Consider the following 24,500-nt stretch of genomic DNA (forward strand, 5'->3'; position numbering starts at 1 on the left):
AACAGCTTAAATCGCATACCCTATATGAGATTTGCCAATAGGATTCACACTGGGAAATTTGAAGTCGTACTGAGATTATCTGATTTGTAAGACTTTCTAGATCAGCTTGACTTGATTTCTCGCCAAAATCAAATAAAACTATTATAGTGTTCGTAATTTTGCATAAATGCTTAATCCAGTGTAGTCAGCGTGTCTTGGTCATGCCAAATTATCCTTGAGCAAGATACTGAAACCTAAGTTGCATCCAATCGCAGTGTGAATGTTAGATAGAAAGCACTTAGGCACAGAAGGAAAACTGGGTACTTGTGTAAAAGTGAGATGCTTGAGTAGAAAAGTGCTATATACAAAAAAAGCCTATTAACACGAAAGGCAACAACTTACTTTATAATTTCATTCTGACTGTAGGGGGGAAGCACTGTACAGAAACTGCTCTACTGAGAGGTATGAATGACATTTTAATAAGTGCAGTGTAGTAGTGTTGTTGTTAGTACTCTTTTTAGACCTGACTGCAGCATCTGATACAGCTGACCACCTCATCAGTGCATTCAGAATCAGGATTGGTGCAGTGGCTCTCAAATTGTTCTCAAACTACTTTAAAAAGCAAAACATTATTTAATATGACGTCAATATCAGCAGTGAGTACAAACATGTTGAGGGATTGGCTCAGGGTGGGTGGGGGTTGCTCAAACAGTTTTTTGTAGTTTTGTGGAGAAGAACCGGGTCCCTGGGGGATTCCTGTGGGTGGTGCTTCGGGAGTATAGGTTGTCAAGTATTTTGATACGGGCCATTCAGTTCCTGCACAACGGTAGCAGAAACTTGGTTGGTATTGTCGGCATTAAGTCAACACCCATCGTTTCCGGTGGTTTTGAACCCACTATGGCCGCCCTTTGTCACCAATTTAGTTCATAATTTTTAAGGACAGAATTGCTGGGCGTAGCAAAATGGTGGCTCTCAGCCGGTAAAGGGTGGCGTGCCCACTCCGGGTCAGGTATAAGTACTGCCCTAAGTGGAGGTGTTCAAGAGTCTTGTTCACAAGGGAGACACAGATTGACAGGTGGATTGGGGTGGCACTTGCACTGATGCATATGCTGTGCCAATCTGTTGTGGTAGCCAAGTGGTGGAGGGTCTCCCAGGATTTCATCTTTGCTTTTTACAGATGATGTGGTTCTGTTGGCTTCATGAGGTGGGAACTTGCAGAAGAGAGAGCTGAGCATAAAAGTGAAGCTGTCGATTTACTGGTCAGTCTACATTCCTACCCTTACTTCATGAGCTCTGGGTAGAATCGGGTCGCAGGCATGATATGAGTGGCTGGGCACTTTCTTAGAGATAGGTTGAGGAGTTCGGTCATTCGAGAAGGACTTGGAGTAGAACTGCTGTTCCTCCACATTGAAAGGAGGCGGTTGAGGTGGTTCCATGATCTGACTCGGATACCTCTGGATAATGCACCTCCTAGGTGTCCAAATGGAAGGAGGTCCAGGGGCAGACTAGGGAAGAGATGATATCTCTGGGGGGGCTTGGGAACATCTCGATGTTCACCCAGATAAGCTCCTAAGACTGCTGCTGTCCCTGCTACCCAAACCCATATAAATGATTTTTCTTTTAAAGAATTGTGGCTGGATGGATCAAACCCTTCATGAATAACTGTGTGTTTTATCTTCCTGGACAAAGCTGGGCAGAACTTTCAGTGTTGCTTTCTTTCTGTGGGACACAATGTTTAATGTCTAAAGAGTAGACAAAAAAGTTATTCTGAAAACCTTTAACTAATTTCAGGTATAAAATGCCACTTAGCAAAATAGAATAGAATAGAATAGAATAGAATAGAATAGAATAGAATAGCCCTTTATTGTCATTGTACATGTTCAATGACATTGAGGTTGCTCCACACCAACTGTGCTGGAATAAAATATAAATAGTAGACAGGAATAAATAACAGCCAGGAGAAATATATACAAAACAAGAGGAATGTATACGAAAATAAAAGAAAGGCACATGATGAACGGACACACATTAGAGAACAGGTTGCAAAGTGTGTGAAAGTAGTGCAAAGAAAAAAAGACTTGGTCCGAATAGAGTCAGTGTGTGTGGCCTGAGTAACGGCGGTTACTCAGATCATGGGTCAGATTGGGGAGGCGGGGGGGGTGTGGCAGGTTAGTGTTTGTTAACAATCCGAATGGCCCAGGGAAAGAAGCTGTTTGTGAGTCTGATTGACCCGAGGGCAGACAATGATTTTTTGGGCAGTGTTAATTACCCTCTGTGGAGCTTTCCTGTCTCAGTAGTCACCCATGCGTACCAAGCACCCTGGCAGTAGGAGAGCATGCTCTCCACTGAGGAGCGATAGAAGGACAGCAGCCTCTGGTCCAGGTTATTCTTGCTTAGGACACAGAGGAAGTGCAGACATGAGCGAGATGAGATGTTAGGCATATTTGACAATGAAGCTGGTTGGGTGGGCTGGTGTGCAGTCATAGGTGCTTATTGACAGTGGTGCCCATCCTTACAATGACGTGGCGAATGACTAGCCAGGGTTGAGGGAAAGATGAACAGAGACATCCTTGATAATAACCTACTCAAGAGCATTCTGGACCATGAACTGGGGAGAAGGTTCATGTTCCAACAGGACAATGACCCTAATCACACAGCCAAGATAACAAAGGACTTTCAGTGGCCCAGCCAGAGCGCAGATGTGAACTCAATGTATTATCTCTGGAGAGATTAGAAAAGGGTTGTTCACCAACACTCCCCATCCAACCTGATGGAGCTTGTAAAGAAGAATGGGAGAAACGGTCCAAGTAATTACTCAAAACATGTGAAACACAGCAATGACAACGGTGACCAGCAGGGGAAAGAAAAAACAAAGGCTGCAAAAATAAAAGCGATGCAATAAGAACAAAAACACAAAGGGTCGTCAACATTAAAAAAATACACAAGATACAGATGTGTGTGTGTGTGTGTGTGTGTGTGTGTGTGTGTGTGTGTGTGTGTGTGTGTGTGTGTGTGTGTGTGTGTGTGTGTGTGTGTGACAGAACATACTGGATAATGAGATTGAGAAGCTAATAAGTTTACAACTAAGTTCTTTAAATTCAAACAGCTGTAAATGTTTTTATATGTAGCTGTCTACCCTGATGTCATCACCTTGTTACTTTTTCCACTTTGCATCTAAATGTTCTTACTGTCCCTGTTTAGAAAGCAAAGCCTTCTTTCTCTATTTTGATCTGTCACAAACCCAGCTGCTGCTGTGGGTGTTTAAATCCGTCTCCCACATTTAAAAAAATCAACTTTTGTTGTTGTTACCTTACAGCAGCACAGTGCGTATTTCTCTCAATCGATCCTCTTGTTTTTCTCTTCTTTTAGGCTCATTGCTCAACCAAACGACTGACCTGTTCTCCAACACATCCTGCAACATATCCACCAATGATTCAACATCTTGTTCTGCTGTTGAGAGTGGAGTGGGAACAGGAAGTCCATACAAAGCTTTGGAGATGTTTTTTATTGCTATGGTTACAGGATCGTTGAGCTTTGTGACTGTTACAGGAAATATTTTAGTCATGCTCTCCATCAAAGTGAACCGTCACCTACAAACTGTCAATAACTATTTCCTGTTTTCATTAGCATGCGCTGACTTGATCATCGGTGTTTTCAGTATGAATTTGTATACAGTCTACATTATTGTTGGCTACTGGCCACTTGGGCCGGTGGTCTGTGACTTGTGGCTAGCTTTAGATTATGTTGTGTCAAACGCCTCTGTGATGAATCTGTTAATTATCAGCTTCGATCGATATTTCTGTGTGACCAAACCCCTTACGTATCCCACAAGAAGGACAACTAAGATGGCAGGATTAATGATTGCAGCGGCTTGGATCCTGTCATTCATCTTATGGGCTCCTGCCATCTTGTTCTGGCAGTTCATCGTTGGACAGAGAACGGTGCCACCTGGAGAGTGTTATATTCAGGTACAACAAAATCTATGTACAGTGTTGTGTATAAAATCCTATTGATCAGATACAGCAGGGAATGAGGAAGTGCAATGTAAACAAACACAGAGTCTACAAAGTTACTGAGAAATCGACTTTGTTTTTCACTCTTTCTGTTCGAGTAAGTTTAAGTTTACTCGAACAGAAAGGCTCCATTGAATCATTATAATTAACTTAATTTTGTTATTATTAGTAGAAGTGTCCTGCTGTCCACTGTGTGCTGTTAGCCTACTCTTGATTCAGCTGTGACTGCCAGAGATGTCAGTGATTTCGGCAGTCTTGATAGCTTTTCTAGTTTTTGGTAATAAAAAGGTTAAGATGCAAACTGATAAACTAGAACAATAACATTATCTCACTGAACAAACTGAAAGTGGCTAACAACCCACTAAAATACAGATCTGTATAGTATAACAGCTGGTAATGAGTTCTTTGGTTTGAAAGCCTGATCGTATTGTTTAAAAAAATGTCTAAACAATACAAAAATCCTGCTGCCCAATCCAGAAAAGTTGGAATTAGTAGCACCAGCTTTCAAGACTCGATCAACCTCCATTGCTGCAGAACAGCTTTAAATACATTTTGAGTTCCCTAAAAAGGCCTTTTTGTCTAATTCTGTGTAACCTTACCTTTTTTTTAAAACCTCTTGCACTTCAGTTATCTTTATACCATTTCAAGCTATTCACTGGACTCGAGTGACTCGAAATGCAATAAATAACTGGAAACACTGGGGGGTTCTAAACCTTTTGACCAGTGTTGTATACATGTTGTTTGAATGTATCTTGGAATTTGCATTTGTTCAGAATGTCTGTGAAGGTTCTCAGTCATCCAGGTCATTGTAGTCAAAGGAGCTTGCAAAGAAAAGCAGAGAGTTGGTGTCTCTGCCATCTATAATCCAGTTTTGAGATCCTTCCCAGACGCCTTAACGCCCACTCACATCCTGGGCCATCTGACCTCAGGAAATCACATGATAAGGTGGGGCCAGGTTTCACAATGAGCTCACCCGAAACCCTGGCTGATTGTGACCGACACCCAGTTTCACACCTTGGCTCAGGCGATTAGAGGATCATCAGGGGTCCTTTTGTCCCTCTGTGGGGGGAAACTCCCACTAGGTTTATATCTGGGACTCTCCACCATTTGACCTTAGAACTGAAGAAGCTTCTCGGATGAGAGGTGAAACGTCTTCAAGCAACTTAAAGAAGTCCAGACGCTTTTCTTTGCAAGCTCCTTTGACTACAGCAATTAGAGAAACCAGTAAGATCCTGGAAAGATAAATTCAGTTCCTTAAAGTCAGATTCCTACTTGTCTTTGGAAGCTGTAACCATCAGTAACTTCATGTGTAATGAATGACTGCAAGGTTTTGTAAAGGTTATTATTGAATGGTCTTTCATTATTCTGAATAAAATCCTTAGTAATTGTTAGTTTAAAATGTGAGGCCTCACAGATTTTCATCTATTTGTCATTAATAATGCAAACCACAAAAGGCCTGCTCATGAAGTTCCCTTTCAGTAATCGGGAATCAGTAATAAAAGCTCAGATACCTGGAAGTAGTCAAGAGGGAGTAAAAATACCCCCAGCTGGCAGAGGTAGCTTCCATAACGTATAATGATGTTGGTCTGGAGTTTATAAACAGTGTTATCTGTTTTCAGTCTACCCCAGTCAACCTCAGCTAGGATTCTTATTGTTACACTAACGTGGTTTTTCCCTCAGCTCTTAAATGTTTACCTGTGATTAACTTTAATGGAGAAATGCTAAAACTAATTCTGTGAGTTTACAAATACAACAATAATCAAAGTTCTGGTACATGATGTATATTGTATCTGTAAATGTAGTAAAAATATTGACCATACTTGCTTTATGTAACATTTTTCCTTTCTTTCCTTCCTGCAGTTCCTTTCTAATCCTGCTGTGACATTTGGAACAGCAATAGCAGCATTTTATCTCCCTGTCATCATCATGACAGTGTTATACATCCATATCTCCCTGGCCTCAAGGAGCAGGGTCTCCAAACACAAACCGGAGAAGAAAGAAAAGAAGGGAATGAAGTAAGACATCAAAGGAATCCAATTATTTCATTCGCATATCTTGCAAATTACTTTAAGACGAGCAACAAAAATGCAAGCCACAAGATGGAGAAAGTTTTTTTAAAGTAAATTTTGCAGGTTGCTAGTATCGTTGGATTTTTTATATATATAGCTGCTCTTAACTAAAATTTGATGGTATCTAGAACATGGAAAATAAACCGAGGGTATTAACAATAAATAAATCTATAATGAAGCATTCTGGATTTTATAATGTAGACAAAGTGGTAGACATTTATGTCAAACTTATCTATGTATCCAGCCAGACACGTTTATCACATTTATATAGATTTTGAACCAATTCATTCTTAAATTTCTGTTTAATACAACAGTTACTGTACGTGTCATTTTCCTAGAACTCCCTGCCTAATGAATAGTCACCTGTTGAAGCAGAACAACAACAATGAGACCAGTCCTCATGCCAGTCCCCACTCAACTCCAAAACTCAGTTTGGACTCCACCACCACTGCACTGGATGCTGTGAAGAATGGAAAAGTGGATGAATCAAAAGCTGCTGAGCCTCAGCCTCTGGCACAGCCAAGACTCACACAGGTACCATCTACTAATAATTCTTTGAAGTGAGTGCTTATGGCTACAACATGTGAGCAGTTGAAAACTTCATGGCTACTATGTTTATCTGTCTGATCTATCTAGGAAGAAAAAGAGAGCTCCAATGATTCCTCCACAGCTTTTATTCCCCCCAGAGAACCAAAGGACAATTCCAACAACCAAATAACATCTGAGGTCTGTGTCTAAAATGTATACAACTGCTTTTATTTAAATACGTATTTCCATAGAGAAATTAAGTGAAAAGACTGAACAGCTTTGCACATAGCTAACATTGCCAACAGTATTCACTGACTTATCCAAATCATTGAATTCAGCTGTTCCAATCAGAGCCTACTCTCAAACTGCTTTTATAAACGTTCGTGAAAGAAAGTGTTGCCCTCAGGAGCTCGGTGAATTCCAGCATGGTACCATTATGGGATGCCACCTGTGCTTGGTCATGAAATTTCCTCACTACTAAATATTCCACAGTTGACTTTTAGTGGTATTATGGTAAAGGGACTGGTTCTTATAAAGCGCTTTTCTACTCTGAGCACTCAAAGCGCCTCATTCACCCATTCACACCCATTCGCACAAGCGCTTTTTTCAGCTGTGTACTCACCGGTCTCCAATCGTCATCACTCAGAGTATTTAAGTCTTCAGTTTCCTTCTGTTCACCTCGTGTCATTGATGTCATCGTTCCCGTGTGTGCTCTCAGTTATCCAGCCAGTCAGTGTTCGTTCATCTTCTGTTCATCCACTCTTTATAATAAACCATCTTCTGTTCATCACTATCCACGAGTCCTGCGTTTGGGTCACTTCTTCGCATCCGCACACAAATCCTGACACCTTCCAGTTAGTAGGTGACTTGCTCTACTACCTGAGCTACAGCCACCCCCATTATAACAAAGTTGAAGGCATTGAGAAGAACAGCAAGTTGGGAAGAAGTTGTAGGCCATGTAAAATCAGAGAGCGGATGCTCAGGTGCATAGTGCATAGAGGTTGGCAGTTTTCTGCAGAGTCAGATTCAGATTATCTCAAGAACAGTGCGTAGAGTAGGGGTCGGCAACCCTGGGCACTCATGACACAACTGGCACGTGAAGGGTTAACTGATGGCACAACACGCAGTGAATTAATTTGAGAGGGTGCATTAAAAAGCAAGTATCTAAGGCCAAGCCACCAGTGCACATCGCAAATTAGCTCGCATAATGACGGTCTCTTAGCCAACAACCCCAACTCCCAGATTCAACTTGTAACTGGCTAAAAATCACTTAGCCTACCAGTGAGAGCGACGTTGCTAGCTCACAGTTTTTTCAAGCGATGTTGAAATTTCCGCATCCCGACTCTTCAAAAGCTTCAGGAGCTGTCGGCTCAGCGCAGCATCAGCACCACGGAGATACACGGATACATCCGAATGAACTACCAACACAGCTGGAATCCACAGCTGTGCGTGTTCATGGAGCTGCATGTTCACCTGCTGGACGTCACTACCTGACAGGTTTAACTGTCTTCAGAACATTGCAGAGGCCTTATTGACAGTATTTGGCTCTACATGTCTGTGTGAGCAGGTTTTCTCTCACATGAGTCCTCAGGCAGCCTCTGAATGCTGGACACTGGGAGACCTGTGTCTCTGAGTGGGAGACCTGTGTCTCTGAGTGGGAGACCAGGATCACATTAACATGTGTCTCTGTATTAACAAACAGGTCACATTGCCCCAGTTTATTTTTTCTTAACATTGTTGTGATGAGACCTTAAATAGCATTTGCATTTTCTGTTGTACCGTTCCTTTGCTGTTAAGTTGTTCATTATAGTGTGAAACTGTTGAGCATTATCACATTTATTGTTAATGCAGTGGTTGATATGGCACATTGACTTCTGAGGAAATTTTACATGGCACTCATCAACAGAAAGTTGTCGACCCCTGGTGTGCAGAGCTTCGTGGATGGGTTTTCATGACCAAGCAGTTGCATCTAAGCCTTACGTCACCAGGCACACTGCAAAGCATTGAGTGCAGCTGTGTAAAGTACGCCACCACTGGACTCTAGAGCAGTGGAGACGTGTTCTCTGGAGTGATGAATCATGCTTCTCTGTCCAGTGGACGAGTCTGGGTTTGGCAGTTGACCGGAGAACTTGTCTGACAGCAAGCACCGTTTCTAAGTACTTGGACTCGGCCTCTTAGTTCTAGTGAAAGGAATTGTTAACCAATTTTGTGGCCCCATCCTGTTCCAACATGACTGCACACCAAAACACAAAGCAAGGCCTATAAAGACATGGATGAGTGAGTCTCGTATGGAAGAAGAACTTTAACCTTGATGACAGGAAGTAATGACTTCATGAATTACTTCACAAATTTATAATCTTGCAACATTATAATAAATTTGCCTGTCTCTTGAATAATAATTTTACAAGTGACAGGCGGGGGTCCAGGGCTCCAGGGGGGGAAGGAAATCCAAACACACGAATCTTCAGTGATAGCTCGTCCACTCTGTCCTCCGTGACACTCTCCTCAGTCTGCACTCACTCCTCTTCTGCCACTCACGCCTTTCTGCTCTCACACTCTAGTCATACAGCCACACGGGGATCCAGGGCAGGAAACAGGAACAGGTCCAGGGAACAGGTCCAGGGAACCTACACAGAAGCAAGCAATTACAAAGACAACTTGTAGACTAGCTGGGGCTTTATGAACACCGGGCGTTCAACGTTCCAGCGATGAGCTGCTCTGAGACACAACCTTAAATAGCTGGCCTGGGAAAACAGGAACTAATCAGTGGCAGGTGCGGACCATCAACGCAGGTGCGTAGGCCAAAAGCAGGAGCCCAGTAATTAGCTCCGTCCAGGCAGACTGAGGACAATGAGGGAAAGAGAGGGAGAGAGCGAGAGGGACGGAGAAACACAAAAACAACACCGTAGCCCAACGTGAGCCAGCTGGAGAGACACGGGGACCATGACATGACCATTATGTCCAATACTTTCAGTACCATTGATATTCATCTAGAGACGTTTTCTCCAATTGATCTTTTTGAGATAACTTCAGTAATTACTTCCTCCAAACCATCAGTGTGTCTGTTAGACTCCATTCCTGCTGCTCCAACAGGCTGTTCTTCTGTGGAAGCAGCTACCAGCTTGAAGTCTGGAGACAGACAACCTCTCTACTTTTAAGATTAGGCTTAAAACATTTTGATAAAGCATATAGTTAGGGCTGGATCTGGTGACCCTCAGTTATGCTGCAATAGACTTCCCATGATGCACTGAGCATTTCTCCCTCTCTCACCCCTTTTCATTCACCGTGTGTTTGATTATCCATTTTATTATGAGTTAGTATAAGTCCTGTCTGTCACAGTCTGTGTAGGCAGACCGTATATCGAGACATATGGACCCAGGTGCGGACTGGAGATGAAGATGGAGGCTTGGATGAAGCCAGAGATTTTTCCAGCAATGAAGTGTTGCGTGTTTGGCATGCATAAAGGCCATGGCTGCTTATTGTTTTCTCTGAAACAATTGTACCTGCTGATTCCAGGTCTTTCCATAGCTCTCCACAAGTGGTACTTGGCTCTTGGACAAGTTTTCTGATAATTCTTTTTACTCCTCTGTCCAAAACTCTGTGTCCAGTTTTTGATGAAATGTTCTTCACACTTCAGGATTATGGCCCCAGTAGTACTCACTGGTACCTTCAGTAGTACCTTAGAAATGGTACTTTAGAAATTCTTCTGTAACCAATGCCATAAATATGTTTGTGGTGGGGTGTGGTTGGTGGAGGAGGGAGCAGCAGGTTCAGGGTGTGGTATCAGGGGGCTGGTTTGTCACAGCCTTCTCTATTTCAGTAGCAGCCAGGCCAGAGAGAGGAGAGCACCGTTGTGCTACAGTAAAAACTGATTGTGCCGAAATAAAAAAAGGCAAAAACACCCACGGAGTCATGTCGGGTCCCTTTGGGGTTAAAATGTTATTAATAAACTTGCAAATGTCTTGAAAGAGCTTCTGAAATTTGTGAGCATCGTGAAATTTTTCTTTTCTGACACCTTTGTAATGAGACACATTTTTATAGGCCATCACTGACAGCTAATCTTAATTTGCAATAAGTGGCAGGATTACTTTCTAATTATTGACAGATTCCACCTGGTTTAATGACTTTTCATCCTTTTTGTGCCTTCTTTTCTTCATGTGCTCAATACATTTCCCCGTGTGTCATTTCTCAGTATTACACATAAATTAACTTTGGGACATGGTTTGATTTCTTTGCATGTATAGATTGGATCGGTTGTTACCAACATCTGGTGAGAAATTGATGCCAATAACACCTTTAGAAATGTATTTACTAATTGGTTATGTGTTCAATACTTCAATACTTACTTTACCCACTGTATGATATTATGTCATTGTATTATACTATGACAGATAATTGTCCTCCTTTAATGGTGGAAAAAGTCTGTGCAGTTGAACGATGTGTCAGAACCGTTGGAAGATATCCTGATAATATTTTAGTAACATAGTCATTGTGACTGCTGCATTAAAGGGCAGTTTACACAGAATGAGAACATGAGTGGTGCAATGTCTTTAATACATTTTAATATTATAAGTAATTAATTCTTGATAGTTGCCAGGATAAGTCTTCATTTATTTGGAAAACCAGAAGAAGATGTCAAAACAAGTGCACAGTTGGTGCAGGTTGGTTGCAAAAAGCTGTGCTCATGGTACCAAACTTTGGCTGTGTCCTCTGACTCTTCAGTGCTCACTCTAAATGTTTAGAGCCAAGCCGAGGGTTACTACGTGGCACTGGACAATGGAGACATACAGCAGCAGCAGTGTGTATGTTTGTTAATCATTTGTTTCACGACTGTCGATGTTGAGTCACTATGGCTCATTTTAGTTTTTAATTTTCCTCACCCTGATGTTTATCTGTCAGTGTTGGACATCTGGACTCTCGACTATTCTTCGATACAGTCGAGAGTCCCTTTTGTTCCTTCAGGATCCTGATGTCAGCAACATGCAGCTCAGGGACCCTTACTCAGCAAAATCCTTTGACATACTTTTTCCATGGTTAACAAGTGCTGGAGAACTAAATCAGAGGGGCAGATGAGAAGTGCAACAGAGACTTTACATAATAAAGGTGGCATTGTTGAGTACAGAAATGCCTGCCTCATCCCTCTGAGGAGACTTGGCTCCAGCAGCGGGACTTACACTCTGACTTGGAAATCAGTGGTTTTGGAGAACCTCTGCCCTCGGCAGGGGTCTCTGCCTTTATAGTAATGAGAATTAGTTGAGTAACAAAGTGGTGAAGAAATCCCTGTTCTCTCCTGATGTTTTACCTGTCTCCCTGCGTTTGCTTCACTTACTAAGAGAATTTTCACAGTGCATTGTTACTGTTGTGTAAATGGCCCAGGGCCAAGGACCAGTGTGGAAGCTGCCACTCGGACCATACTGGAGACGATGCAAAGTTTTTAATGCATCGCACCAGGCGCCGCCAATTCTTCATGGTAATTTTAATCAATGTAAACTTAGGAGGTCACTCAATAATTTTTAAAAATACATAGATTGTCCCATGAGGAAGGAAACAAGGAAACAATGACACTGTAAACACCCTGTATTTTCCAGGGTGCAAGTACCCTTTAATTACATGCAATGTAAGGGCAACAAGGCGCAAGTATGTCTGTAATTGTGAGCAACAAGTCAGGTTTTTGCAGCAAACAGTGAAACAATTCCACTGTAAGTACCCTGTGCTTTCTGGGGTGCCGGTCATATTATGGAGTCACCTGCAGCACCTGCAAAACAGTGAAATGTTTCACTGTAAGAGCTGTGACTAAGGCACATGTACTCTGTAACTATGTGCAATTTCATGTTTTTTCTTTTTTTACAGGAAACAATTAAATAATTCGACTGTAAGTAAATTTAAGTACAGCGTAAGTCATTTTACTGGGTTATTTCATGGTGAATTTTCAGAAAAACAAACAATATTTCACCATGTAACGCCATAATTACCCGGTACTTTCTGGGGCCACATTCAAGCCAGTTGCCTGCATTGCATTTAGGCAGTTGTCATGCAGTGTAGGCGGTTGGCTAGAAAGAACTGGAACGGATTCACAGCAGGTATATTGAGGAATGAAAGACAGAATACATGTGTGTGAAGGAGCGGGAGGTATAACAGTGGAGCAGAAGTAGTGATGTAGGTTAAGTACATGGAGTCAACCATAAGGAAATGGGCAAGAGTATGCTAGCAGAAGGGTGAGATGGAGGCTAAGTGAAAATGACACTATGAACACATTACTCTTGATACTTTATATTTATATTTATTTAAATAGGACATGTTGACATCTGTTCTGTTCTTGGACATCAAGTGTTTTTATGGACAATCTGAAACACACTAGGAAATGTGTTCATCAATAACACTTGATTATTGATTATTATTTTTTGTGTACAAGACCAGTCAAAGGTTTTGTACACACCTTCTCATTTATTTTCATTTTAATGAATGTTTACATTGTAGATTCTCATTGAAGGCATCAAAATTATGAATGGACACATATAGAATTATGTAGTGAACAAACATTGTGAAATAAAACGTGTTTTGTTTTGTTTTTTAAATTTCAGAATCTTCAAAATATCCACCCTCTGCTTTCATTACTGCTTTCTTAACTCTTGGCATTCTTGCTGAAATGTTTTTCCAACAGTCTTGAAGGAGTTCCCAGAGATGCTGAGCATTTGTTGGCCCTTTTGCCATCACTCTGCGGTCCATCTCATCCCAAACCATCTCCATTGGGTTTAGGTCAGGTGACTGTGGAGGCCAGGCTATCTGGTGCAGCACTCCATCACTCTCCTTCTTGGTCAAATAGCCCTCACACAGCCTGGAGGTGTGTTTGGGGTCATTGTGCTGTTTGAAAAAATAAATGATGGTCCAACTAAACGCAAACCAGATGGGATGCATGTCACTGCAGGATGCTGTGAAAGCCATGCTGGTTCAGTGTGTCTTCAGTTTTAAATAACTCCCCAACAGTGTCACCACCAAAGCACCCCCACACCCTCACACCTCCTCCTGCACTCGGGGACACATTCAAAGTTTTGCAATTTTCTGGACTGACTGACCTTCAGTTCTTAAAGTATTGATGGGCTGTTGTTTCTCTTTACTTAGCTGATTGGTTCTTGTCATAATATGAATTCTAACAGTTGTCTAATAGGTCTGTCAGCCGTGCGCCAACCTGACTTCTGCACAACTGATGGTCCCAACCTCATTAAGAAGGCAAGAAATTCTCTACTCAGCGCGGCAATTTTGTTATTTAATTTTTTTATTCAAAGCCACAGGTCGAATGATGTCATTTCTTATTAGCAGTGGAAGTAGTTGTTATTGAAGGTCGCTTTGCATCCTGCAAACTCTATACACAGGGGTGCACATAAGTGGTCTGCAGGTGCGCATGCGCTTTCAAAATAAAAGACGCGCGATAAGAAGGTGCAACACGCGTTTGCGTACATAAGATTTTCTGGAGGAGGACATTTTTTTAGAACTCTTAAAGATGTCGAAGAAGCTCCTTTAAGCAATTACTTTGGTGTTCCTCCACCTCCAAAGAAATGTCAGAAGGAGTCCGTATCCCAAAAGAAGCGCGTATTCTCAGAAAAGTGGTTAAATACTGTTAACAGCATCAAGTTCTTGGGAGTTCACATCTCAAACGACCTCACCTGGACCACCAACACCACCTCCATCACCAAGAAGGTCCAGCAGCACTTCCACTTCCTGAGATGCCTGAAGTGATTTCCCAGATTCTAGTGAGAGAAATCTTCACTTGCTGGTGCCTGCCTAAATACATCTTGTCCAGTCGTGGGACTCAGTTTGTCTCCTCAGTCTTCCAGACTGTGTGCCAAGCCTGGAACAGGGGCCACAAATTAACATGTGGTCAAAATGTGATCAACAGTACACATATATTTTTCCAATTATCCAAGCATGAATACCAAACAAATCAAAATTGACCACAATTTCCCCATTAACTCTAAATAAAGCATACTTCCACACACCTAAAGGGTAAAGCTGTTTCCCCATAGCAAGCTGATTTCTCTGTCCAAGGTTCTCTCACAGCTGGTTGGCAGGGCCTCCAATACAGGATCCTTGCGGGCAGGGTGTCGGGTGAAACACCAAACGGGCCCGAAACTCTGGAGTCTGATAGAGAGACAGTGGAACCTCCTGTCTTCAGTTTCTGCAAGTGAGCAAACCCTCGGTACAAAGTATGATCCAGGCTATGGAGCTTTGGTAATGTTTTTTGCAAGTGTCTTTTAACCCTTCTAACCATCCAGTTTCACAAGTTGACCAGGGCGCAGCTCTGACAAGTGAGGTGTAGAATGACATCTGTTGTAGAAGATACAATAATTTCATTTCGCCTGTAGATCCTTTTGTTGTACCTTAGTGTAATGAATATAATGAGGTTGCAGCTGCTGAGCTAGAACGAGAACTGTTGTCCTTATGTGTCAGCCACTCATTAGTTATGCAGGACTTAGGCCAGTTGCTGTGATGGGCGTGGCACGGTAGCGTATGAGAGCCAGTTGGGGTCCTGCTGCCGAAGAATCCTCCTCCCCATAGCAATGCCTCTCTCTGTTGCACCATTAGCTTGCATATAATGGGGACTGGAAGTTGTGTGACCAGTGTTGTACGTCTTACTGAACAGTTTTTGCTGAGATAATATGTGAGGTGGGGGATAGCGTTTGAGCTCATCACAGACAATGGCACACAGGCTTTTCAAGCAGGCAATCACTTGCTGGCTTGTAATGGAGGTGTACAATCAAGATGTCGCGCGAGTAATAATCCACAACTACAAGGTTGTGTTTACTGTCCAGTTGACATATATCAGCAGCTATTTGGTGTAGTGATTATAATAATATTAATGATTAGTGGTTCTTTTCTCTGAGTGGGGTTATTTCTCAGGCAGAACTCACATTGCTCCACCATCTTTGTGATCTCTCGTCCAATCTCTGGCCACCACACAGTCATATTAGCTTTTCTGTGGCACTTAGTGAAGCCTTAGTGATCCTTGTGTATCTGAAGAAGTACTTCCTTTTGTTGTGAAACCAGAGCTGCTCTCATCAGTGCTTGCTGTTGTTGGTCTGCTAGCGTCATAATGTGCTAATGCCAGTGTTGTAGTTGACATGGCTTTCATGTCTGTGAATCCTTGTTTCTGCAATTCCCCCCATGTCCACACATCGACAGATTTGAGCAAATTGTAGCTTTGGTGCATAGCGGTGAAGAAGTCTGGGAGGAATTTTCCCAGACAGTTTATCATTCATATCATCTGACGAAGCTCAGAGACATTTGAGGGGCTGGGCATTTCAGTGACACAGTTTTTCTGGATGAGTTTTGATACCATCTTTCACAATGACGTGTCTTTAACATTTGATCTTAGATTTTCCAATCTTGGAGTTATCTTGGATTAATTTCAGCCCAGAATGCCTGATGGTCTGCAGCACTGCCTTACGGTTGTGATCATGTTCTGCTTTTTCCTTTCCAAACACTAAGATGTCATTCATTACCACCACAGTACCAGCATAACCCTTGAGAAGGGTGCTAATCTGCCGTTGGAATATTTCTGGAGGAGACGTTATCCCAAAGGGCAATCTTTAAAAGCAGAAGCGACTCACTAGCGTGATGAATGGCGTTAGCTTCCTGCTCTTAACATTGAGCAGTATTTGCCAAAACCCACTGGAGGCATCAAGGATTGAAAATATATGTCTGTGAAGATTCTCAGTCATCCAGGTCATCGTAGTCTAAGGAGCTTGGAAAGAAAAGCGTCTGGACTTCTTTGAGTTTCCTTGAAGACGTTTCACCTCCCACCTGAGAAGCTTCTTCATTTCTAAGAGTAATTGTTGGAGAGTCCCAGATTGAAGTCCTATTGGGAGGGTCCCTAAGAGAACATGGACCCCTTAATGATCCTCTACATAATCACACGAGACAAGGTGCGAAAACAGGTGTAGGTCACAATCAGCCAGGGTTTCGGGGTTTCATGCGATTTAACGAGGGCAAATAGTCCAGGGTGTGAGTGGGCATTAAGGCGTCTGGGATCTCAAAACTGGATTATAGATGGCAGACAGTTGGTGTCATAAGCTATTCCCTCTGTTCAAAGATGGTCGTTTACAGTGGAAATAGAATCAGAATTAGAATTTCCTTCAGAATACTTTATTAATCCCGAAGGAAATTAGGGTTACAGCAGGCAGCACGCTAATGGTGCATGCGCACTTACAAAGAAACCTTCTGACCAACTTTACACAAACATCACATTGGGGAGACATGTCAGAAAGGTAGGCTGATGGCGCCAAAGGGGTATCTGCATAAGTGATGGTATTTTTTTACTTTAGTGCGAACAACTCATATGAATTTCAAAGCAGTTCTACAGTCCAACACTGGTCTCTCAATCTCCCGTTGGAGAGCCGCGAGCTTCGCCATACTTGCGTTCTGTGATGTTGTCATTTCTTGTGCTCAAGGAGCCAATTTCTGAGAACACACAGCAGTGAGCCTCCCCGTGATGTCATCCAATTTGCGCCCAGAGATGTTATTCCGAGCGAGCCCTTCCGAGATGTATCCAGTCTGCAGTCAGAGATCTTATTCTGAGTATTCACAGCAGCCGTAGCCTCTCCAAGATCTTATCCGTGCTGCACTCAATGAGCCCATTTTGAGAAACTCACGCCTCTCCCATCATTCCAATCCCAGCGGGCAGCCTTGTGGGGGTTTGAACAGCCGGTTCCGCTTCCTTAATTCTTTGATAAGTCAGGGCCAAGCCAGCTCCGATCAGCCAGAACCCTGTTACCATGGTTCCGAATAGGTAGATATCTTCAGCACTCAGGCTCACCCAAGCCCAAACCTCTCGTTAAGGGGTGTCAATTGCATTTAGGGACCAGTTGATCCAATCCATAATTCCTCTTTTAGGTTTTAGAGAACAGACTGTGAGAGAATGTTCCAGGGAAAAGTAAAAACACAAGACAAGACAAGGACATAAGAAGCTAAGCAGGGAAGCTAAGGGCAGGAGAGGAGAAAAGTGCGACCGCCTTCGCTGAGAGCCAAAAGATAGATGGCTTCTTTCACTCCCTTCCAAACCATCTGTCTTCTCTGTCCAAAATGTGAACATTGGCATCCTCGAAAGAGTGACCTTTGACCATTAGATGCAGATGGACTGCTGAGTCTTGTCCCGTCGAGGTGGCTCTTCTATGTTGTGCCTTGCGTTTATGAAGTGGCTGTTTGGCTTCTCCAGTGTAGAGGTTTTTGTCTCAGTGTGTGGCTGGGTCTGAAGTTCACTGGGATGTCATGCTTGGAGAAGACTCTCCTGAGTTTCTCTAACAAACCTGCTACATAGGGGATGACAGTATTGTTTCATTTGTCCTTCTGATCCTCCTTAGTTGGTGTCTGACCTTCTCTCCATGCATCTTGTGGGAGGCAAAGAATAGGTATTGGTCCTGGTGTGTGGGCTTCTGGTAAACTTCAATGTAGAGATTTCCATTCTCTTCAATGCATTCAGAAAAGTCCAGAAATTCAATTCAATTCACTTTTATTTATATAGCGCCAAATCACAACAAAAGTCACCTCAAGGCGCTTTATATTGTACAGTAGATGCAGAGAAAAACCCAACAATCATATGACCCCCTATGAGCAAGCACTTTGGCGACAGTGGGAAGGAAAAACTCCCTTTTAACAGGAAGAAACCTCCAGCAGAACCAGGCTCAGGTGGGGAGGGGCCATCTGCTGCGACCAGTTGGGGTGAGAGAAGGAAGACAGGATAAAAGACATGCTGTGGAAGAGAGACAGAGATTAATAACAGATATGATTCAATGCAGAGAGGTCTGTTAACACATCGTGAGTGAGAAAGGTGACTGGAAAGGAAAAAGGAAATGGCAAACAGCTATCCTTTGGGTCTACCCTGGTGAACTTTGTTTTTATCCACTGAGTTGATGTGAGCACTGAAGGATTCCACTTCTTTGGTTTTGATTTTGACCCAGGTGTCATCAACATTTCTGTACCAGTGGCTAGGTACTGTCCCTTTAAAAGAGCCAAGAGCCATTCTTTCCACTTCCTCCATGTAAAGGTTGGTTTAATGGGAATGATGGACTCAACCACATAGTTTACACTTTTAACACTATTATTTTGGTTGCTCTTTTATGAGACTCAGTTTCAGCTTTTCAGCCACAACCCCACGCACAACAACACCTCAGATCCTGGTACACTCTTTTAAACAGGGGAGGTGTGATGAGCCCAAGCCACATCCCACCACATACCCATATCGCCCGACCTAGGCCGGGGAGCAATCTGGCCTAGCCTACTCTCCCTCCCCCTCGCAAACGGAAGGGGAAATCGGCGATGGCCATCAGCGTCCCTGGCCTATGGATTAGCAGCAGGGGTGAGTTGGATCCAGTGGCTTACCGCGTGTCCAGCAGCCGCAGTGCCGAGGTGGGTCGATCGGCTGACCACGTGTTCAGTGGCTGACTGCGTGCCCAGCGGCGGTGACGGAGCTGATCTGGAGCCCAACCGCATGGCAGGCAGCAGCGGCGCAGCAGCGCATCAGCAGGCGTGGACATGACCCGTGGCTCACGGGTGGCTTGACAGGTGGCCAGCGTGCAGGACCAGATGCCGCACTGACCTCCAGCGAAGATGCCACTGCACCAGGCTGCATTGCGACCTCTAGTATGGGCGTGGCAGGTCCAGCCAGCACGCTGACCTGCAGCGAAGACAAGCCAGGTCCAGATGGCGCACCTGCCTCTGGCATGGACACCGCTGGACCAGACAGCACGGCAACCTCCAACTCGGGTAGGAAGGGCACCTCCGTTATGCTGCCCCCGAACTCGGGCTGGCCTAGTGCTGACCAGGCTGACCTTCATGGGAAGGGAGGCGTGGGGGTTGCCTCCCTCCCCCATGCAGTCGAAGGACACGGGTGGGCCCAACGGCGGTGTCGGCCAGGAACCAACCCGAGCTACCAGACTCACTATCAGCTCACCTTAGGTCCCGGTACACTCTTTTAAACAGGGGAGGTGTGATGAGCTGATGGAGCTCCGGTGTGTCTCAGCCTCCCTTGCAGCTGCGCCCAAGCCACACTCCACCACATTTGGCTCCCCGGTGTCACCTTTTGGTCTACAAAAGGTGACACCGGGGAGCCCATGTTTTGCATCCATGTTTTTGTCTATAAAAACCCTCGTTATATTTAAAATATAAACATATGTCTGGTGAGGGGGAGGTTTTCAGTGCCGGCTCGTTGTTTTGGGTCTCAAACTTGGCATTGAATGTGTTAGGTGCGTCTGGCAGAGCGGTGTCGGTAACACACAAACGTGGTGGGGCCTTATAATTCTTATGGTTTGGATGGCCTCCCACATTCGCAGAGAATCTCTTGAACAGACAAAGTGATCACTGATCCCTGACTTTCTTTGAGCACTCAATTATTAATTATTTACTCTTAGAACTGAAGAAGCTTCTCGGATGAGAGGTGAAACGTCTTCAAGAATTACAGATGCTTTTCTTTCGAAGCTCCTTAGATTGAAAATATAGTGGTGCCGTATGTTTTATTTGGTGCAAAATCCTCCAGATTGGGCAAAATGAATCTCTCTCTTTTTACTTCTTTATTGAGTTTCATGAGGTCCACACATATCCTTGGCTTTCTTTTCTTCTCAATAACTGGCACCATTGGGGCACACCAGTCTGTGGCTTCGGTTACCTCCTCAATAATGTCAAGTGCCATCATCCTTTTAATTTCCTTCTCCACTTGTGGTAGAATAGGAAAAGGAATACAACGTGGTGTGGTTATGCTGTAGGGTTCTGCATCAGGTCTAAGCTCAATTTTAGGGTCGTTGTCCTGCTGGAAGGTGAAGCTCCGCCCCAGTCTCAAGTCTTTTGCAGACTCCAACAGGTTTTCTTCCAAGACTGCCCTGTATTTGGCTCCATCCATCTTCCCATCAACTCTGACCAGCTTCCCTGTCCCTGCTGAAGAGAAGCCCCCCCAGAGCACGATGCTGCCACCACCATATCTGACAGTGGGGATGGTGTGTTCAGAGTGATGTGCAGTGTTAGTTTTCCACACATAGCGTTTTGCATTTTGGTCTCATCTGACCAGAGCAGCTTCTTCCACATGTTTGCTGTGTTCCCCACATGGCTTGTGGCAAACTGCAAACGGGACTTCTTATGGTTTTCTGTTAACAATGGCTTTCTTCTTGCCACTCTGCCATAAAGGCCAACTTTGTGCAGTGCACCACTAATAGTTGTCCTATGGACAGATTCCCCCACCTGAGCTGTAGATCTCTGCAGCTCGTCCAGAGTCACCATGGGCCTCTTGGCTGCATTTCTGATCAGCGCTCTCCTTGTTCGGCCTGTGAGTTTAGGTGGACGGCCTTGTCTTGGTAGGTTTACAGTTGTGCCATACTCCTTCCATTTCTGAATGATGGCTTGAACAGTGGAGGCAGCACGGTGGCACGGTGGTTAGCACTGTTGCCGCACAGCAAGAAGGTCCTGAGTTCAATTCCAACATCAGGCCGGGGTCTTTCTGTGTGGAGTTTGCGTGGGTTCCCTCCGGGTACTCCGGCTTCCTCCCACCGTCCAAAGACATGCAGCTTGTGGGGATAGGTTAATTGGATAATCCAAATTGTCGCTAGGTGTGAATGTGAGCATGAATGGTTGTCTGTCCCTGTGTGTTGGCCCTGCGACAGACTGGCGACCTGTCCAGGGTGTACCCTGCCTCTCGCCCTATGATAGCTGGGATAGGCTCCAGCTCAAAATAAATTTCCTGTGGTTGGAAACTATTTTTTGCAACTTTTTTGTATTTAAAGTTTTGAGGGACAAACCTTTTAAATATCTCTAAGTAGAAATATATGTAAAAAACAAAAAACAAAAATGATTTTCAATTTTTTTTGTAGTTTATTGCAATTTTTTGCAATTTATGTAATTACTATGGACTTAATGCATACATATTGTTAAAATTTGGGCTATAACAGTTGTATTGATGTATAGCAACTTGAAATGCTCCCAAAAATGGCTCCACAGCATGTAAAAATATAAAGTAAGCTCTGGCGGACTTGGTTCTATGGTAGGACTTAAAGGGTTAAATACTCTGGGATCAACAAGTAGGCCTGCAGTGTGAGAGTGAAGTGCTCTAATAGGGTGATATGGTACTATATCATATCACCCCATTTGCTATTTAAAAAGGTTAAAACTATTTTCCTTTAAAATGTGCACTTCTCATACTGGAGTCTTCAGTGTCAACTGGCTTCCCTGCTGCAACTGTGTCCTACAAAAAAACAACTCCTCCTTCCTGTTTTCTCTCTCCTTTATAGAGAAGGTCTCAAATCATTACCATTCAACGGCTCCCTGTACTCAACTCCAAATAGCTTGCAGCTGCTCTAAAGTAGAATCACCACTCCTACATGGGTGTGGCCCACATCTCACACAAAACAAAAACACCAAAGCATGCAATTATTAAAATGACAAAAACGCCAACCCGATGTTTAGTGGGAGATTCTCTCAGTTATTCCACCATGCCACATTCTGCAACTCTACAGACTTCCTCCCTCTCCTGCTACATTTCTGAGACGTGATGATCGACTGCTAGGGATGGAATCAAGAATAGGTTCCTAGTAGTCCAGTTCCTTGGAATGGTTAGTCTGCCTGCCTACTGATCCCGCTTATCGGTTCTTGCCCTCTCACTAAGATCAGCTGATTTCAGTTCGTGTGTCGGAAGTAAAAATAATGGTGCATTCTTCACCATAGACATGGACATTACTTTTATCATTAATGCACAAAGGGATGGAGAGTGAGATGGCAAAGTGACGACTGCTCCAGGACAGAAACAACTGCGTTATAATGTTAACACAACTTCGCCTTTTGCAAAACTGCATGCTAACGCTAAGGTAGCCAAGAACCCCAGAGTGGTGTTAAAGCTCAGTAAATGCTGACATTGCTCTTACTGTTACAGGCTGGTGAAGCCAGCCTGTAACAAACTGATGATCAGTCAGGCTGCAGCTTCTATTTCTACCTGTTCATGTTTCTACAGTAGAATCACGGCAATGATTGCTTGTGCTGGTTTTCATCTTTGCTTTGTATTGTCAGCTTTGTTTTCATACCTAAATACTAAGACAAAGATGACATGTGTCCTCACTGGGATAGGGATTTGTGTTGGTGTGTGGGACTGTAGCTTTATATTGTTAAATGGCCATTATGAGACAGTGCTTTTCAGATCATTTTGCAGAGTAACATGAAGGTAACATAATGAGTAATGAATGTCTTTGTTCAAAGACATTCAAAGACAGTATGCAATAAAATACTGCGTTACTTTTAGGAAAAGTGTTCTGTGTAATACGGGTAATAACGTTTTTACTTTACTTTTAAATAATGACCCCAACACTGAACACAAAAAAGAGGGGAAATACCTCTAAAATGCACACGCATTAGACCACACGCATGAAATTACTTTGCATGAATGTAATGTCATGATATGCTGCTTAGACATGGTGGTGACTCTCAAAGTGGAGCCAATAAGAATCGACAAGGAATCAAATCAAGTTATATTGATAATGGCATGGGAATCGCTAAATTCTTACCGATTCCTATCCCTATTGACTTTTTTTTTATTTATTTATTTTTTTTAAGTTAACATGTTCTTTATTTCTTTTTTCTTTTTTTTTTTTCTTTCTTTTTTTTTTTTTGGCCTGTCCCGTTTGGCTCTTTTGCATCAGAATTATTGTCTAAAGGCAAAGAAAGATGCCCAACGGATTTACTTTACCAAATTGACCATCCCAGCCTTGCCGTAATGGTCCATTTGATTCACCTTTTATTGTTTATTTTATTTTCACTTACTGAATACGGGACAGACTTGACTGGGGGAAAGAAGGGGAGAAAGAAAGAGGGAAAGAGAAACAGCTGAGAAGAGGGACGGGGGAGAAGGGCAAAAACCAAAAACCAACAGAACGGGCAGAGAAAAAAAAAATGCATATATCAATCACCTGGATCACCTGCTGAGAAAGAAAAAAGAAAGCAAGCAGAAGAGAACAAGAGTAATAGAATAAACAACATCACAATGATATATGGGAATATGACAGTAAATACTAAATATTAAACATTATTGTGCAGCACATAAGATCAACAGAACACAGTGTGCTTTGAGGTAGGAGCCAAAAAGGGTGTAGTTTGTGGGTGTGATCACCCGTGTGTACACCTGTGAGCATGGACGCGCTTGTTTTTTGTTTTTTAAAAGGTTCCTTCATGTAATAATCTGCTAGAGGGTGTGGGGGGGCCACAGCCCCGTCCTCCAGGGCATGAAGCAGGTGTGGAGGAGATCAAAACTCCAGACATCCAGAGGCCCCCAGAACACAAGAGACCAAGGAAGACCAACAGAGGGGCAGCCGCGCCACTGTCCCGGAAAGAGCTGAGGAGAGTCCCAGATGAGGGCTCACTCAGCAGCCGCGGAGCAGAAGCCAGGGGGAGTTGCAGTGACGCGCCCGTGAGCTCCGCCGGCAGCCAGCTGCGCCTGAGTGACCGAGCCCCAGGCCGAGAGGCCGGGGGCACCCCACCTCCGAAGTGGCCCGAGCGAGCCCCAGGCTCCAGGCCCCGATAAGCGGCCGCCAAGGAGTGAGCCGGTGTGTACCTGGACGCCCATCCCCGGACACAAAGAACCACCAACGCACCGATGTCTGAGGGAGTCCGCCACTGGCAGGGGAAGTGGTGGTAGGGGGAGATAGGCCTCCAAACCTTGGAGGGCCTGAGATGTCCCCAGAGAGGTGGCGCCTGACACCCAACCTGACATATAGACACAGACATACAGGCACACACAGATACAAACATCCATTCCCCCCCTCATGCTCTCATATGCACTCACTCCACACTCAACCAACGTGGAGACAGACATAAAGAGACGCTGTACACACGATCATACTCCCCAAGCGTACTCTACAAACCGGGTCTAGGTGCCCCCGCCCCTGGAGGGGGG

General features: G+C 43.8%; 1 protein-coding gene across 1 annotated transcript in view; it reads left to right on the forward strand.

Moving 5' to 3' along the window:
- Window positions 1-24,500, forward strand: part of chrm4a (cholinergic receptor, muscarinic 4a) — a 64,100-nt gene that overhangs the window by 37,232 nt on the left and 2,368 nt on the right. Inside the window, exons 2-5 of the mRNA XM_085398092.1 lie at window positions 3,349-3,947; window positions 5,853-6,007; window positions 6,400-6,595; window positions 6,698-6,787. Coding sequence (XP_085254218.1) covers window positions 3,349-3,947; window positions 5,853-6,007; window positions 6,400-6,595; window positions 6,698-6,787 — 1,040 coding nt within the window. The remainder of the gene's footprint in view (window positions 1-3,348; window positions 3,948-5,852; window positions 6,008-6,399; window positions 6,596-6,697; window positions 6,788-24,500) is intronic.

Source organism: Rhamphochromis longiceps, linkage group LG23 (genome assembly GCF_057381845.1).
Source record: "Rhamphochromis longiceps isolate RC_006_pf linkage group LG23, R_longiceps_female_GT1.1, whole genome shotgun sequence".
Taxonomy (NCBI): domain Eukaryota; kingdom Metazoa; phylum Chordata; class Actinopteri; order Cichliformes; family Cichlidae; genus Rhamphochromis; species Rhamphochromis longiceps.